Genomic DNA, 18086 nt, shown 5'->3' on the forward strand with positions numbered 1-18086 from the left:
CCCATGAAGGGCAGCGCGAGAGATAAACAGGGTGATGGAGCAGTGCTGTAGGGTTGCCCATGAAGGGCAGCGCGAGAGATAAACAGGGTGATGGAGCAGTGCACCCATGAAGGGCAGCGGGAGAGATAAACAGGGTGATGGAGCAGTGCTGTAGGGTTGCCCATGAAGGGCAGCGGGAGAGATAAACAGGGTGATGGAGCAGTGCTGTAGGGTTTCCCATGAAGGGCAGGGGAGAGATAAACAGGGTGATGGAGCAGTGCTGTAGAGTTGCCCATGAAGGGCAGTGGGAGAGATAAACAGGGTGATGGAGCAGCGCTGTAGTGTTGCCCATGAAGGGCAGCGGGAGAGATAAACAGGGTGATGGAACAGCGCTGTAGGGTTGCCCATGAAGGGCAGCGGGAGAGATAAACAGGGTGATGGAGCAGTGCTGTAGGGTTGCCCATGAAGGGCAGCGGGAGAGATAAACAGGGTGATGGAGCAGTGCTGTAGGGTTGCCCATGAAGGGTAACGCGAGAGATAAACAGGGTGATGGAGCAGTGCAAGATAAACAGGGTGATGGAGCAGTGCTGTAGGGTTGCCCATGAAGGGCAGCGGGAGAGATAAACAGGGTGATGGAGCAGTGCGAGATAAACAGGGTGATGGAGCAGTGCTGTAGGGTTGCCCATGAAGGGCAGCGGGAGAGATAAACAGGGTGATGGAGCAGTGCTGTAGGGTTGCCCATGAAGGGCAGCGCGAGAGGTAAACAGGGTGATGGAGCAGTGCACCCATGAAGGGCAGCGGAAGAGATAAACAGGGTGATGGAGTAGTGCTGTAGGGTTGCCCATGAAGGGCAGCGGGAGAGATAAACAGGGTGATGGAGCAGTGCTGTAGGGTTGCCCATGAAGGGCAGCGCGAGAGATAAACAGGGTGATGGAGCAGTGCACCCATGAAGGGCAGCGGGAGAGATAAACAGGGTGATGGAGCAGTGCTGTAGGGTTGCCCATGAAAGGCAGCGCGAGAGATAAAGAGGGTGATGGAGCAGTGCACCGATGAAGGGCAGCGCGAGAGATAAACAGGGTGATCGAGCAGTGCTGTAGGGTTGCCCATGAAGGGCAGCGGCAGAGATAAACAGGGTGATGGAGCAGTGCTGTAGGGTTGCCCATGAAGGGCAGCGCGAGAGATAAACAGGGTGATCGAGCAGTGCTGTAGGGTTGCCCATGAAGGGCAGCAGCAGAGATAAACAGGGTGATTGAGCAGTGCTGTAGGGTTGCCCATGAAGGGCAGCGGGAGAGATAAACAGGGTGATGGAGCAGCATAGAGTGCTAGGAAACAGGTTCTTCAGAAAGAAGGAAGTCTCTCGGGTTGATTTAAATAGTGTTAGAGTTGGAGTACTACAGAGGGGGAAAGGAAGAGCATTCCAGAGTAGAGGAGCGAGGAGAGAGAGAGAGATAGATCAGGAATGAGAGAGAGTGGTGGGGGCTCGAGTGGTGGCATCGAGATGAGCGAGGATGATCTTAATGACCGAGGAGGAGAGTGCGGAGTGAGATGAGCAGATAGTTGGGGAGTGAGATGAGCAGATAGTTGGGGAGTGAGATGGGCAGATAGGTGGGGAGTGAGATGAGCAGATAGTTGGGGAGTGAGATGGGCAGATAGGTGGGGAGTGAGATGAGCAGATAGGTGGGGAGTGAGATGAGCAGATAGTTGGGGAGTGAGATGGGCAGATAGTTGGGGAGTGAGATGGGCAGATAGGTGGGGAGTGAGATGAGCAGATAGTTGGGGAGTGAGATGGGCAGATAGGTGGGGAGTGAGATGAGCAGATAGGCAGGGAGTGAGATTAGCAGACTGGTGGGATGGGGCTAGTCAATGGATAGTTTTGATGCTGAGAAGACGTTTATACTTAGCCATTAGTTTTATAGATAGCCGCATATCTGGCGACAGGCAGAGTGGGTACAGGTAAAGCGAGAAAGGTTGAAAAGTATGTGGACCAATAATTTGAGGACTTTGTGCAGAGGTGAAACAGCATAGTTTGGAAGGCTATAGAGGATACTGGCACAGTAGTCAGATCGAGAAAGGACAAATTAGGAGATTAGCTGTTTAGCAGTATTGAAAGGAAGAAGATGACAGTTTTCTCTGATATTGAGGAGTTGCGGCTGGCTGCAGTGGCAGATTTGGAGATGAACAGCGAGAGGTTGTACGATGGGTCGAAGGTGACACAAAGGTTATGAGCGGAAGCAGTGTAAGGAAGGTTGTCGGAAGAGATAAGTAGAAAGGAGGCGAGGAACAGATAGTCTGTTTGTCTGGGAAGAAGAAAACCTCAGTCTTAATGGAGATGAGTATGAGCAAGTGAGATGCCATTCAGTATTCGATGGCGGAGAGACAGTTTGACACTTTTGACAACAGCTCATCGGGTAAGGAGTGAAAAGAGAAGTAGATGTCACTGTCATCAGTGAAGAGTTGATAGGACAAGCGGTAAGAGGAGGTCAGGGCACCAAGAGCAGAAGTACAGAGAGTGAAGAAAAGTGGACAAAGGCCAGAACCTTGGGGAACTCCAACAGTAAGGGGGGTAAGTGGGGAGGTAAGGCTGTTCCAGAACACCTGAAAGTGTCTGGGGAAAGGTATGAAGCAAACCAACGAGGGCCTTATCTCTGATGCCCAGGAGAGATAATGTACAGGAAGGTCAGAATGGTCGATTGTTTCAAAGACACTAGAGCGATCCACAAGAATAAGAATAGATGAAAGGTCAGATGCCGAACGGAAGAGATGACGTTGCTGACGTAGAGGTGGGCTGTCTCAGTAGAATGCAGAGGTCAGGAGCCAGATTGAAGAGGCTCCCAGAGGTTATGAGTGTCTTATTTTAGTAATACTATGAAGTGCATTGTTTGCCCAAAGGCATCATGGCGCTATAAACGATGAGAGATACGGACAGACGAGTGAATCAATTACTGAAAAAGAAAAGTCTTAAGGGCCCGTCGAAAGGGATGATGGGCCTCCGTAGCCCGCAGACAAAGAGGAAGAGAATTCCATGCCCTTGCCACAGCCACTGAAAAGGCACGGCCTCCAACCCGAGAGAGTCTAATCCTCGGGGGCTGAATAGTTCTAGAGGATTGAGAGCAACGTGATTTACAGGTCTTGTATGCGCAGATCTTAGCTTGAAGATATTATGCTCCTGTTTTATAAAAGGCTCTGTGAACCAGACACAGAGACGTGAACTTAACGCGATGTTCAACGGGAAGCCAGTGAAGCTGGCAGAGAAACTGCGTCATATGGGCACCATACGGGGGGTGAAGAACCGCTCTTGCTGTCATATTCTGCAACAGTTGCAGACAATGGAGCAGATGTTGTGGAAGAGCCAGGTACATTGCATTGCAATAGTCAATACCACTGATTACCAGCGGTGACATCACTGGAGCATGGAATTTAGATGGAATATAAGGAAAGACCTTCTGCAGGGTCCTCAGTTTAAAGTGTCCCTTCTGACAAGTAGATGACATCTGTTCGGCCATGGACAGCGATGCCGTGATCTTCTCACCTAGATCTTTTAATGATGGCTCAGGTAAAGGGAAAGGACCGAGACTTTCAGGCCAGAACTCCAGGCTCCAGAACAGAGAGCGGGTGGTTGTACCGACCACCAACACCTCTGTTTTCTCACCATTCAGCTTTAGCCAGTTTTTGGACATCCAATCGCCCACTGTCCTCAGGCAACTCCTCAGTTGACCAGCCATCTCGGGCTGAACTAATCAACAAGCACAATAATGTACGTATCGTCGGTGTATGAGTGGCGTAAGAAGCCATGTACGTGGATGATGCCAAGAAGTGCCTGAATATAAATATTAAACAGAGTGGGAGACAGTGAGGAACCCTGAGGGACTCCATACAACAGAGGAACAGGGAGAGAGCGAAAGGGTGGCAGAGACACAGACTGTGAATGGCCTGCTAAAAAGGAGGAAAACCAGGCCAAACCGTGTCCAGAGAGGCCAGCGGAAGACAGGCAAGCGACCAGGGTGGGGCGGTCTACGGTATCAAACACAGCAGACAGATCCAGCAGGATCAGAGCACCCACCCCACCCTGGTTAACCAGCCGTGCCAAATCGTCAATCACTGATACCAAAACCGATTCCGTGCCTCGGCCAGGGCGAAAGCCTGATTGAAATGGATCAAAAAACCCAGAAGATTCCAAAAAGTGCTAAGAAGTGGAGAGACCAGAGACTCAAGTAATTTCATCAAGAAAGGAAACAGAGTAATAGGATGGAAATAGGAGAGAATCATCAGATCCAAGCCTGGCTTTTTAAGCAGAGGAATTATAAGGGCATGTTTAAGATCGTCAGGAATCACCCCAGAAGAGTAGGAGTCATTGACAGCCCTACCCAGCCACGGGACAATTGCTTCTGAAACATCCTTCAAGATTAGAAGCGCAATAGGGTCACTAGGTGACGTTGATTTTAAACGTTTGATAGCGGCCAAGACATCCTGGTAAGAAAAGACCAGGAAGGAGGACCAGTGAGCAGCAACTGTAGGCTGATTGGAAGGTAGGCCAAGTAATGACCGAGGCCGGGAAGCCTGAGGGCAAGTCATAGAGATGGCATTACGAATAGTAGCTATTTTATTGTCAAACAATGAAGAGAGGGACTCACAGAGTTTCTGCGAGGATGAAGTAGTGGAATGGGGTTTAGATTGCACTGTTAGAGATTGAACTCCCTCAAATAGGGCTTTAGGCCGATTGATAGCCCGTTCAATATTGGTGCTAAAGAATATTTGTTTAGCTGCCCATCTTGCTTTCTGATATTTAGCAGAGGCCATATAATAGAGGGCTTTGTCAGCTGGCAAATATGCCATTCTCCATTTCCTTTGAACCTCTCTATGGTGAAGTCTAAGTGCTCTAAGCTCAGCCGTGAACCAGGCCTCAGAACGATGAGAGTTCATGAAGCAGCGTTTAAAAGGTGCAAGAGTATCAGCCGTTGATTTGAGCGCCTGAGAAATTGTCGTCAGCGTGCAATCAGCGGTATTAGTACAACGGTTCAGAATCAGATGACTGAGATTCTGAGGAGGAACATAATGTCAGCGGCGCTTCATAATAAACTGACGAGTCCAAGGAGAAAAGGAGGTCTCAACCTTCGTAGAGAAGGGAACCACCAAGTGATCTGACCAGACGATAGGAAACGTAGGAAAAATAGACAAAGATGCTAAAGGCGCAAAGATGAAATTGAGCATATTGCCCAACTGATGCGTAGGATAAATGACCAATTGGGGGAAGCCCAGATCCAGCATTGTAGCCAGGAATTGACTGGCCAAATGGCAGTTAGATGTGTTCATCAGAAGATTGAAATCCCCCACAATAGTCAAATTAGGATATTTCTGATGCAGTGCCACCACAAGAGCAGGGAATTCATCACAGAATTTGCGATCATAGCCAGGGGGACGATAGATCAAAAGGACAAATAAGGTGCTAGTAGCAGAGAGTGAAATGCGGACAAGGATCCCGTCCACATTCAGAAAGTGATTAAATTGAATAGAAGCAACTTCACGGTCGCTGTTAAAAATGACTGCAACCCCTCCACCCGAATGTGGTGAGCTGCGATCGCAGCACACCATTTCATAGTTAGGGGGTAGGATCTGAATAACTGATGGCTCAGAATGAGCCCCGAAAGCAGGTCTCCGAAACAAATGCAAGATCCGGATTATGATCTTCGAGAAGGTTTTTGCAGTGTTGAGCATGCACAACCATAGAGCTGGCATTAAGCATAAAGCAATTCACAGTGTATTTTGACCTTTTAGTCAGAATTCTATCACCCACAGGATCAAAATTAAGTGGAAAAATAGTAGCAGCTGGGGCCAAGCCGACAAGATTTGCACGTGACCTGATTAGAGCTGCAATGGGAAACTAGACACACTAAGGGCAAACTCCCATGTCCCGGCCTGCGCACGGTATCAAGGAACTAAGTGAGGCAATTGAATACTATTAGCTGTAGGATTTCAGAATAGAGAGGTAGAAGAGAGACAGGGCGAAAGTTGGCAGGACAGTCAGAATCTAGACCAGGTTTCTTAAGCAAAGGAATGACCGTAGCTGTTTTATAGGATGGGGGCAAGGTGGCGACAGTGCCAATCTTATAGGATGAGGGTAAGGTGGCATTGGCAAGAGAGGAGTTGAAGAGAGAAGCAAGATGTGAAGCCACACTGAGACTTATGCGCTTCACAATGTGTGAAGACAGTGGGTCCTAGTAGGCAAAAGACGGGTTAGCTTTGAGGACTAGGGTAATCATCTCATCAGGGTTGGTGGGACCAAAGGAGGACATAGTAGTGGCAGAGGAGGGCATAGAAGATAAGTGGGGAGTGCATTGTGAATGGGTGAAATTTTAGATGCAAAGCAGGGAGCAAGATCATTTGCAGAAAGAGTGGAGGAGATGGGCGAGGGTTTAGGAGGTGAGAGTATTGAGTTGAGAGATTTTGGAAGTGCCTACATTGGGAGGATTGAGATGAAATGATAGAGAGATGGAAGTCATGTTTGGAAGAGTGAAGGGCAGAGGAATAGTTTTGAAGAGCAGTGAGATGGAGTTGTAGATCGGAGGAGTGTCTTGACCTTTGCCAATTGCTAAGCTTTTCCCGCAGTGTGGTTCTCAGAGTGCGGATGAGAGGTGTAATACAGGGTCATGGAGGCAAGGATTTAGGAGTGAGTGTAGTAAGAGAGTAGTGGGAGGAGAAGGGAGCATATAGAGCAGTGTTAAAGTTAGTGAAGGCTTCTTCAGTGGATGGAAAGGCGAGCTCAGCGTAGGAGGAGAGAGAGAGTGGTGGCGGTCACAGAGGTAGTCAGGGAGATTGGAGGACGGAAACCTGTGCTTGGTAATGGTTGTAGTTGATGGAGTGAGTGAGGAAGAAGCAGGAGTGGAGATTGAGGCAAAGGTGATAGAGTGATCAGAAGGAGAAGGCACAGTGGCGATATTAGAGGGAGAGAGTTGAGAGGAGATAAGAATGAGGTCAAGGGAGTTTCCATTTGAATGGGTGGACAGAAGAGAGTGAGTGGATAAGGAGAACAGAGTTAAGGTCAGTGGATGGAGCAGCAGAGAGAGGGGAGGTTGAAGTCAACAATGACAATGAGGTGGTGACTGGGAGGTAGAGAGTCAATTAGTTGGGAGATGTGGTCGAAGAATTGATCTACAGACCAGGTGGCCGATAGAGAGAGAGATAGTATGTATGCCGTAGGGGTCAGTGATTATGGAGATAGTGTATTCAAGAGGGTGAATTAGCAGAAGATAGGGGAGTAGGAGAGATAAGACGTTTTGAGGATCAAAATAGTCATTTACCACCACCCCTGCCACTGGGGGGAGCAGTAGGTGAAGGTGTAGACAGGATCATGAAGGACATCAAGGGTTACAGAGTCCAAGGCAGTGATCAACGTTTCAGTGCGGTTAATGAGGTCAAGAGAATGAGAATGAGAAAGGAAGAAGTCGGAGGTAAAGGAGGTTTTATTTCAAACAGATTGTGCATTACAAAGACCAATAGAGAGTGAGATGTAGAAGTATAGCAATGTTGAGTCTGAGAAATAGAAAGGCACTGGTCATAGATGCGAGAATGAGATGTGTAATGGAAGTTAGGGTTGGAGTAGGCCTTATGAAAGAGGGAGTAGTGGAGCAAGAAGAGAGGTGGTGTCAAGGAGAAGAAATGATAGGGATGGGAAGAGAGTTGAGATGGTTCTGAGCGGAGGAGAGTGAAGCGATAAGTGGATAAGAAAGGAAGTGATAGCTTGAGGAATGCATGGTGAGGGGGAAGCTGAGAAGAAGCAATTAAGGGTACTTACAAACAAGTAGCAGGACACAGCAAAGCGAAGGCGCATAGGCTAAGAGGCAAAAAGGCTGGTCAATGGCTGTTCTTCACCCTTCACTGTTCCCCCCTTTATACTAATATTATATAATAATATAGTAGGTGAGTTGCTAGAGCCCGTGCTGCATAAACACATGAGGCACTTAAGTTACGGTGGATTGATGCAGCGGGCCTGTATCATGCGCCTATAGTTTTGCTCACCAGCACAGGCACATATTAGATGCCGCAGCAAGAATGCAGCACTATTATCAGAGCACATCTCTAACGCTCTCTCACACATACTCACACACACACACAAACACGCGCGCGCGAGCGCACACACACACACACACACTCTCCAATATGATCAACAACGAACACATGCCAAGCATGCACCCTTCTATCTACGAGCCCACACCCTCCAGACTGGGCAATAGCACTATGAGGCCACTACAGTAGCAGAGGGGTCCTACACAAATGCCAACTAACATAGCATGGCATACTTTGGAGGCCTGAAACACTTTAGTGAGCAATCACAGTCCTGGTAGGGGGTTCAGAGTGAGGTAGATATGCATGGCTAACCTGTGGCTACTATTGATTCTATGCAGGGCACAGGGGTGTGTTGCCTGTATGGGCATCGCTATAGGTCATGGCTACTGCCCAACAAACCCTCTTTTGGGGCTACGTGGGTGGCTTTACGGGGCAGGCTAGGCCCCAGCAATGTGGCAATGGGCCATCAACAGTATAATGATGCAATAAGTGATGTCACGTGTGATGTCATCTATAATGTCATCAGTGTGGCCATGGGCTGCACAACAGGGGGTTCAGAGTTTAGGTGGTGGAGTTTCCAACACTTGGGAGATTAAGGGAAGCCTAAACCCCAGATATCTGCGCTATTAAAAGTATATGGTCGGTTGTCGCACCAAACCAGGGGAGACGTTTTCCTAGCGTCCCTCAGATATTAGTATAAAAATAAAGGATACTTGGCTTCTAAAAGCGCCTGCACTATTCTAGTGCATTCATATTGAAATATTGTTGTAGAGACAAACAAACATGGTGATCAAATAATATCCTTAATTGTTGAGACCTTCAATTTACTTTAAATGTTTGTACAATATGATTTATTGTATCCTCATATGAGGTTTCCAAAAAGCTACTCAAGCCTACATGTGTTTCTAGCTTAGCTCTTCCCCAGGGCTCTTAAAACAACATAGATTAGATTGTGCATTCAAAACTCAAATTAATTAGGTGAATGAAATTAGTAACAGAAATCTGATTTGCTGTTCTACATATGCTAATTGATAGCACAAGTGTCTACGCCTTCGTCCAGACCACATTTCCTTGAAAAAGAAAAGCAGTCTGGACTAGGACGATCGCAAGCCTGTTTCAGATTAAGTAAATGACTTGTGCTGTCACACGCGCCATTCCAAGCTCAACGGCCACATTATGATCACCATTTAATTGTAAGCTGATGTAACAGTTTCCGTGGAATTTTCTAAAAGAAGATTAAAAGGCCACAACGAAGGCGTTAGACACTTGTGCTTTGAATTAGCATATGTACCACAGCAAATCAGATTTCTGTTACTAACATAATTCAACTATTAATTTGAGTTTTGAGGCAGCACCTAGTATATGTTGTTTTAAGATCCCAGAGGAAGAGCTGAGCTCGAAACACGTGTCGGCTCGAGTAGATTTTTGGAAACCTGATATGAAAGCACAATAAATGGCTTAAGTAGTTTTTGGGAAATTTGATATAAAAGCACAATAAATCATATTGTGCAACTTTTTGAGGTATATTAGAGTTCTAAACAATTAGTGACATTATTTGATGACCACTTTTGAATGTCTCTACAACATTTGTTCAATATATATAGACACTAGAATAGGGCAGAAACCAAGCATCATTTATTTTTCTAGTTTCCAACACTTGCCTTTTTTCAAAGGATTTGGTGCATTAAACCATCGCCTTAACATCACTTCACCGTAACATCCCTTTAACTAAGGTTTTTTCACTGAATATACAGATAGATGAATGGACAGGTAGGTAGATATAGGGCCTATATATAGGTTGTAAAGGCACTTCAAAAATTAACCAATTCATTGCTAAGGGTCAATATATGCACAGTGTCAGTCTGGGTGCTTTTATTCATTTCTGGGGCCTGAGGCTGCTTCATTATCTGCTAATGCACCACAGATTAACCTTGCCTCCCATCAGGGATGCACAAACGTAATTATGGCAGGCCAGTTTTGTTTGTGCTATACATTTACACTTTAGCTGGTTCACCTGCGGTTCAGTAATAATGCTGCGTCTCTTCTGATTTATAATAACCAGAAGCGTATTGCAGTTTAAAAGCCGGTGTACCTTTCCAACGCAACGCGTATCCTAAGTGCCTGAATTGTCTTCTCAGCCGCACCAAAGGGTACAGAATAGGCTTAGTGTCAGGTGTACATTTACAATATAATTATGAGGCAACTGGCCGCACTCATTTATGCCTGGATCCCTCAAAAAGTAATCCTTTAAATGCCTTTTCACAAAGATTTCATTTTCCAAAATGGTGCACAATATGAATTAGTTCTTAGTGGAGTCCTGAAAGATTAAAGCATTAACCTCACCTGACTCTGTCGATGTTTGCATTGTGGCAGATGGTTCAGAGTCCACCGAGCTAAGACCTCTATCTGCCTCTTTCGACTTCTTGACCACGATAACCGCAGGCTTTGGGTGCCGAGCCTGGCGCAAGATCCCGGAGGCATCACTGTGCGTGGTACCTTTCAGAGACTTCCCATTGATGGACAAGACTTCATCTCCCTTCTGGATAGTCCCTTCCTGTGAAGCCAGGCCGGCAGGAAATACTCTGTGTACCTGTTCAACATGGACGTCATACAGGAGTCATTCATGTGCCGATTCCATCGATTTATCCAAAACCTATTCATTTTAAAAGTGACTAGCCTTTTCTCATGTTACAAGGATCAAGCATGTCACAGAAAAAGCAATTCTCGACAGTCTAAGAAAATCACAAGCTTGTTTTGTTTAGTATGTCTTTAAGGAAGTTTAACTTTTCAGCACACTGTCAGTAATTTCAATGTTTTTGTCTGGAAAACAAGTGGTCATACTAGTCAGAAATGCTTTAAAATATACATTTAAGGGAATTTAACGTTTTCATTGTAGTCAATGCTTTCATTATACTATATATTGCTGTGCAATTTTGAGTTAAAATGCCATAATCTTGTATATTTGAATGTTTTAGTTAGAATTTGTTTTTCTTCATGTGTGAATAATAGGTGTCTGTGCACGTGATATATGTGTTGGCCTGGGGCGCAGTTGTTTGCACCCACCTATACTTTCTTTATATGAAAGGCATTTAATGTTTGCCAAATGCATAATCACACTTTTATGTTTGTGTAAATGTGCAATTTTTATAAAGAAACACAATAAATAAATAATAATCACACTTTAAAATCGTGTGTGCATTTCAAGTATACTTCAACTGTGCCTTGTTGTGTATGATTTTGTAAGTAGCTCTTCCAATTGTCATATACATTTTAAAGAAATGTTCAAAAATTCCTTTTAAGAATGAATTCCGAAAATGAAAAGACACACATTTTCCCAAGAGGTTTCTGTGCATTGCAGCAAAAAAGGGAGAGTGCTAAAGTAGCATTAGCTTTAGGCCCAGTACACTTAGTGCTGGACATTTTAGGGGTTTCCCTGGCTCCCTGGTGGGGTCAATAACTAACTGCAGTCTTCTTGAATGCCTCTGCAATCTGGCAATGCTCATCCTTCTTACTTTAGGCCATCTATGTTTTCTTCAAGAAGTCCAACCTTGTTTGTAAAAGCAAATCAATCTTATAGAATAATAATCTTTAAGAAACTAAGGGGGGGGCTGCAGAAGGACCTGGAATGAAAACATACATCTCAGAAAAAAGAGGCAGTGTTGGTCCAATTATTGAGAAATACTAATAAGGAGGCACACAACACACAACGCAGAAAAGGCGTTTCTTTATTCATCTCAAATATTCTCAGTAGTCTAAGCAGCTAACCACACAACTAACACAATAAGCAGTATAGGCAGAGTGGGACTGCCAAGGCATAAACACTCAGTCCCAATCAAGTATTGCAATGATGAAAACCACTATACACTGTACATGTCACCTTCTCTCCCACTACAGCACTTCAGGAGAACTGGGGTAGTGTGAGTTAAGCTTTAATGTGTAGTGTAATTGTGTAAATAGTATAACACAACCTGGATGGTGAGCTACACATGCACAGAATGCTACTCATTACAGCTGTACAACTTAACAGGCAGAGACAGCACACATGTTCTACACACTTAAAGGCAGGATGCAGTTGGTTCACGTGGAACATACATGTGCACATTCAAATTGGAACACACACAAAACTTAAATTCGGAATACAAATGGAAAAAACAAGGCCTTCAAAACAGTTCATGTTACTACCTGAGAAAAGGTGGAGCTGGGGCCCACGCGTAGTGGGATTATCGGTATTAAAGTACAAACAGGACTGCAGAAAAGATTTGGAAGTGGGCGGATTTTTGTCGTTTTTTAAAAAATTGAGAGTAAAACGATTTTCGGGCGACCATAAATTGACAATATGGCCATTCAGGCAAATTAAATGATGCATTTGTGGATCTATGTGGTCGTGCTAACTACCACTCTCTCGAATAAGGCTCCCTCGAACCCCGGCTACCAAAGCCCACCCACCGAACACCTCTCCCGCAGCCCCTCCAGGCAAACTCTGTTTCCCTGAATGCACCCCCTATGCCTGCCTACCCTCTGCTCTCAAATGGGTGTTTACCACCCAGACTCCCCTTCACAAACCACTTCTGCACAATCCCCAGCTCCACTGTAATCTTTCCCCTCTATTGCCCCTCCCAGTGACCCTGCCCGCTGCATGCCCCTTAATCCCATTCGCCCATACCCTCCTTACCAGTTTCTCCTCGCCAGGATCCACTTCCTGCCTCTGTGCAGTGAACACTAGACATAGAAAGCAGACCACCCTTTCGGCAGCCCTGTCTTTGGCGCACGGAACATTCAGCGAGCCGTCTGTCCAGTGATTCGGTTTACACAAACATAGGGCCTCATTCTGAGTACGGTGCTAACCAATGGCGCTATTAACGCCTTGGTTGACGCCGTACCCGGACCGGCAGCGCCTTGGTGGATGGTGGAATTATCGCCCCGTTCCAAGGTTAGCGGGGCGGTAATTCCCCATTCACCAAGGCTCTTCCCCATTCCCAAATGAGCCCCCATAGGGCTCAATGGGAATGGGGAAGATGCAAATAACGGTGACCGTTCATTACGGTCACCGTTATTGGCTTGGAGGCCCCTTTGCGCCCTCGACTTTAACACCTGCTCAAAGCAGGCGTTAAGGGCGAGGGCGCAAAGGGAACTCGGAGTATGGCGGTAAGGGATCACCACCACCGGTCTCGTTACCGGTGGCCGCTATCCCTTACTGCCATACTCGGAATGAGGCCCATAGATTCAGGAGCCCCTAGATCCCCCAAACCTGGACATATTAAAGTTCCTCTTTAGACCAGAGAGTAATAGTACAGAGCTAATCCTGTTGCGCCGCCCTGCTGGTACCACTAATGACACATATCCCTGAAGTGGTATTGGTGGAACCAGGTGGCTTACTCTTAGAGAGCTGTGGTTTCCTGTTTTTTGTTGGGAGTATTTTTACTTCCTTTTGTTTCTGTTTGGAGCAGTTTTCTGTTTTAAGGAGTCAAAGTGGCTGGTACACCACGTATCTCTTAATCAGGGTGCACACACCGAAGGCTTTACCTAATACAAACCATGTTCCTTACACATCAACCTAAGCCTTAACAAACAGTACCCGGCTTCTTCACAACACGCCCTTTAAATATTCGGTACTTTAAATTGATGATACTAAAGTTAGCATGAGTATTGTCCAGAAGTGGCGTAGCGTGAATTAAAGTTTAAGTTTGTAATAGGGAATCCTTCATGTGTGGTGCGGCTGGATGGACAAACTTCCCGAGAGCCTGTGGGGTGTAGTTGGCACCACATGGACCAACCTTGTGCTGTGCTGTTGACATATGCTGCCCTCTGTCATCAGTAATGGGTACCTTGATCCTGGTGTTTCATCCATTTCCGTAAAATAACCCATCCTCTTCTTCTGAGTGTTGTATACTGCTCCCCTCCAGTTCTGGCATGGACACACATTGCCCGATACACCTGCCGGCATAGCCTCCTCTGCGGCGGTGCTACCTGTGAGCCGGTGCACTAATCACCACACCCTGGTTACACGGTACTTACCGTGATAGACTTGTTCTCCAGGTCGACTCCTCCGGCCAGACTGAAGCCCAGCCCTGCACCTTCCTCCTTGTGGAGAATGACCACATGAATATCATCAAATTGCTGAAAACAGGAAAAAAAGAACATGTGTGTAAGTCCGCTTACATCCAAAGCTCTACTTAAGTGACGATTTCAGTACATTAATATAGTAAAGAGGGTCGCCTGACTTGCCATTTGAACAGAAGGCAGCACCACGATGCTTAAATTCAAGTCTGTGCCATTTTGGGGTACACAAATCAGATCCTTCCTACAGCCAAATTATCACAACACAGAAACACAAGCTAAGCCGTGCCAATGCATGTCTCATCGTGGATACAGGTCTCTTCATCAGGTGTGCCTCTATGCCACCGAGACACAGGTGGGCCAGACCGGTCTTCAAGCCTCTCTGCTTAATAAGATGATGGGTTTGGATTCAGTGTTGGGGCTACTCTTGAACCTGGGGCAATGATCCAGCTCAAAGCATAATTCCCACACTTGCTTCTGTATTGATATTGATATTTTATTTGTATCGCGCTCATACACAAGTGTTTCAGAGCGCGACAAGGCAAGGGAGGGGTAACAAGGGAGAACAAAACAACGATCTTACAAGCCCCCGTGCATTGAGAATGCGCAAGTGCAGGGGAGAGGGAAGGGGGGGCTGCAGGGGGGTAGGAGGAAGTAGCAAGTGCTGAGCACAGGAATGAAAAACAACCAATGATAATGCAGCCAGCAAGTGGCAAGTGCTAGGTTAAAGGTACAGACCAGGGGTGTCTGAATAAGTGCAGAGAAAAGGGGGGACTGTAGGATTACAGATATAGATTCCAAAGTGCGAGGGTTGCCAGGGGGCAGTGCAGGTGCGTGGCAGGGTGGGCAGGTACCTGGGCCCTAAATCAGAGGGTAACCAGGTGCATGGTGCCTAAGCAGAACAGATCAACAGGGGAGAGGAGGAGAGAAGGCAGAAGCAAAGAGGAAGGTCTTGAGTTGCTTCTGGAACCGGAGATGGTCCTCCTCAAGTTTCAGAGTGGCAAGGAGGCTATTCCAAAGGGAGGCCCCAGCCGAAGATAGCGATCTACCCCCAGCTTGTTTCTTTGAGAAACAATGGACCCTGAGGCAATTGGAGGCAGAGGAGCGAACAGCTCGAGAGGGAAGGTATTTGCTGAGGGTAAGTTGAAGGTATTTTGGACCCAGGCCCCTGAAAGCCTTGTGGACAATGAAAAGGGTCTTGAATTTAATCCTTGCATCCACTGGGAGCCAATGGGGAGATTTCAGGGCTGGAGAGCTATGATCCCAGGGCTTGAGGCCAAGGACAACTCTCGCAGTCCTGTTCTGGATAAGTTGCAAAGGGGGGAGAGTAGAAGCAGGTAGATTCAGAAAGAAGCTGTCGCAGTAATCCAGCCTAGAGAGAACCAGGGCTCGAGATACAGTGAGCTTCTGGGAGAAGGAGAGGAAAGGCAGAGTACCTCTGAGGAGGTGCATTTGGAAGTTTGCCTTTTTAGAGACATCAGAGATGTGGACAGAAAAGGAAAGTGTGGAGTGTAAAATGACCCAGAGGTTCTTAGCCTCGCAAGTGGGGGTAGGAGGAGGGCTGGGGGGGCTGGCTAGAGAGTAACAGGAAAGGAGGGAGTGGGTGTGCCGATGAGGAGGAACTCTGTCTTACTGGCATTGAGACAGAGATCGTTGGCGGTACACCACTCCTGAATAGCAGACAGGCAATCAGAGATGAGAGAAGGAGAAGACGTGGCCGCGAGAAGCCTGAAAATGAGTTGAGTGTCGTCAACGTAGCACTGAATATTAGAGCAGAAAGAGGCAATGCGATGGGCGAGAGTTCCCAGGTATTGGAAAAAAACTGTTGGAGAGGTTAGACCCCTGGGCAACACTGCAGGTAGAGCGGGAGATAGAGGAAAGGAAGGACCCAAGTTGGACCTGGGAGGGTCGATCAGAGAGGAATCAAGTCAGCCAGGCCTGCGCCCTATTAGTGATACCCAGATTGACACGGAGACGGTTGAGCAGGATGGTTTGGTTGACCATGTCGAAGGCAGAAGAGAGATCGAGTAGGATGAGGGCAGAAGGGATGTTAGAGTCAAGGTTGAAGAGTAGATCTTCACGGATGTTCAGGAGAGCAGTTTCCGTGCTTCTGGCAGCTCTGAAGCCAGACTAATGATCATGGAGACAACCAACAGAATCGGAGTGGAGGTTAAGCTGTGAGATTGCCAGCTTTTCCAAGAGTTTGTCCAGAAATGTTTTGTAGCATTGAACCAGCTGCTGGCAAAAATGCTTGAGCCATTTCAGGCCTAGAACCAAACTGGTGACCACATCCATTAAATGCAAAAAATGTTCAGTATATGTAAGCCAACAAACTTTCTTGGCCTTAGAATGAGTGTAGGAAATATCAAAGTACATTTAACAGAAGACTTAGACTCAATTGCCCATTTAACTAAACCAATGGATGAGCAGCAACAGCCTTAAATTCAACCAGGCGAAACCAAAATCATGGTTACACCCAACGACCTGGCAAACACCAGAACATTCCATGGTGTGCCAAATTAGGCAACTCGCCAGAATCTTCTAAGGTGGTCAAAAATATTGGAATCCTAATGGAAACGAGCTAACACTAGAACCACAAGTAACCACAGTAGTCAAGAAATACTTCTTCCACCTACACATAATAAAGAAAGTGCTGTTCTACTTCTCTTTCACACACAGAAAGCTCGCCATCATCTCCCTCGTCATGTCACGAATAGACTACGCCCACAACATCTACATCAGAATGCCAGAAAACTTGCCGAGGAAGCTACAATGAATACAAAGCGCAAAAGCAAGACCACTCCTTAACCTGACGAGAAGAGATCACATCATGCTGGCACTGAGGTCACCCTTTAGCCTGGCTCTAGTAGACCTCCCCAAGGTCCTGTCTCCTAGACAAACTATATTGGCTATACCTTTTACTAGGTTGACACAAAAAAAACTACACAAAGCTTAAGTGTCGGTCTAAGACACTAATAGACAGTATCTGTTGCCCTAAGTTAGGTGTAGATATGTACGCACATTTTCTATTCTTTTCTTTTCAGATACATGCTATACTGCTTTGTATGCATTTACAATGTTTTGCACTGAATGGCCAATCTGCAGGAATTAATGCCTTTTGGGAACTTCCTTTCCTGTTCAGATATTCCCCATTGTTGGAACAACATTGTAACTGTACTAATTTAGCTACGGTACAGCATGCATTGTGATCTGTAAACCCTTTCTCTTTTTTTTTCTTTGCTTACGTTGTTCACAGAATTATTTGTTTATGTTTATATGAAAATTGAGTAATTTGTATACTCACGCAGAGGGAATTAGTTACGCCCAACCTCTTGTTGTTCCTACATAGGTCAACTACTGACCACAGATAAACTTTATTGCCTTTAAGAAAAATATTAAAGTGTCAGCAATATGCAAAACTGACCTACACTAACTATACTGAGTGTCTAGTTGTATTTTTACACAGCCACGCCCTGAAGAAGGCGGCCATGGACAGTTGACCGCCGCCGGAACGTGACCACTGCTGCGGTTTTCTTGAACTTTGTCCACAACATCCTCATCCCAGCTCAAATTGGTTCCATTATTACTTCTTGTCACGTAGGCAGACCCAATGATTCTCCGTCTTCAAAAATCCTTTCAAATCAGAAGGAACATTTTGACAGAATCCCTGCAGAAATATGAGCCATGAATAATCACCTCTTATCATTTCAACTAATGCTGAACTACATATGAATTAGTTTCCCTGTGTGTCCTCCACTTGAAAGAATGAATGTGTTTCACAAAGTCTTATGTTCGAAAAATGTTTAGGAACTTACATCATCATTTATGAAGTGCCGTAAAATACTTGGTGATTACTGTTGTGTTAACTAGACCTGTAGTAGCTGTTTGCTGATAACAGCATCCACTCTGTCTCTTGGCTTTCTATCCTAACTTTTGTTTAAAGAAAACTTTTATCACTGGGTCTTTTCTTTTCTTTCCTTTTATTGCTT

At 46.0% G+C, this 18086-nt stretch overlaps 1 protein-coding gene across 1 annotated transcript in view; it reads right to left on the reverse strand.

The window, feature by feature from the left end:
• IL16 (interleukin 16) overlaps positions 1 to 18086 on the reverse strand; it is a 364690-nt gene that overhangs the window by 79027 nt on the left and 267577 nt on the right. Inside the window, exons 16-17 of the mRNA XM_069625140.1 lie at positions 14056 to 14157; positions 10384 to 10630 (exon numbers count right to left, since the gene is read on the reverse strand). Coding sequence (XP_069481241.1) covers positions 10384 to 10630; positions 14056 to 14157 — 349 coding nt within the window. The remainder of the gene's footprint in view (positions 1 to 10383; positions 10631 to 14055; positions 14158 to 18086) is intronic.

Source organism: Ambystoma mexicanum, chromosome 11 (genome assembly GCF_040938575.1).
Source record: "Ambystoma mexicanum isolate Mex_15411 chromosome 11, UKY_AmexF1_1, whole genome shotgun sequence".
NCBI classification, from domain to species: domain Eukaryota; kingdom Metazoa; phylum Chordata; class Amphibia; order Caudata; family Ambystomatidae; genus Ambystoma; species Ambystoma mexicanum.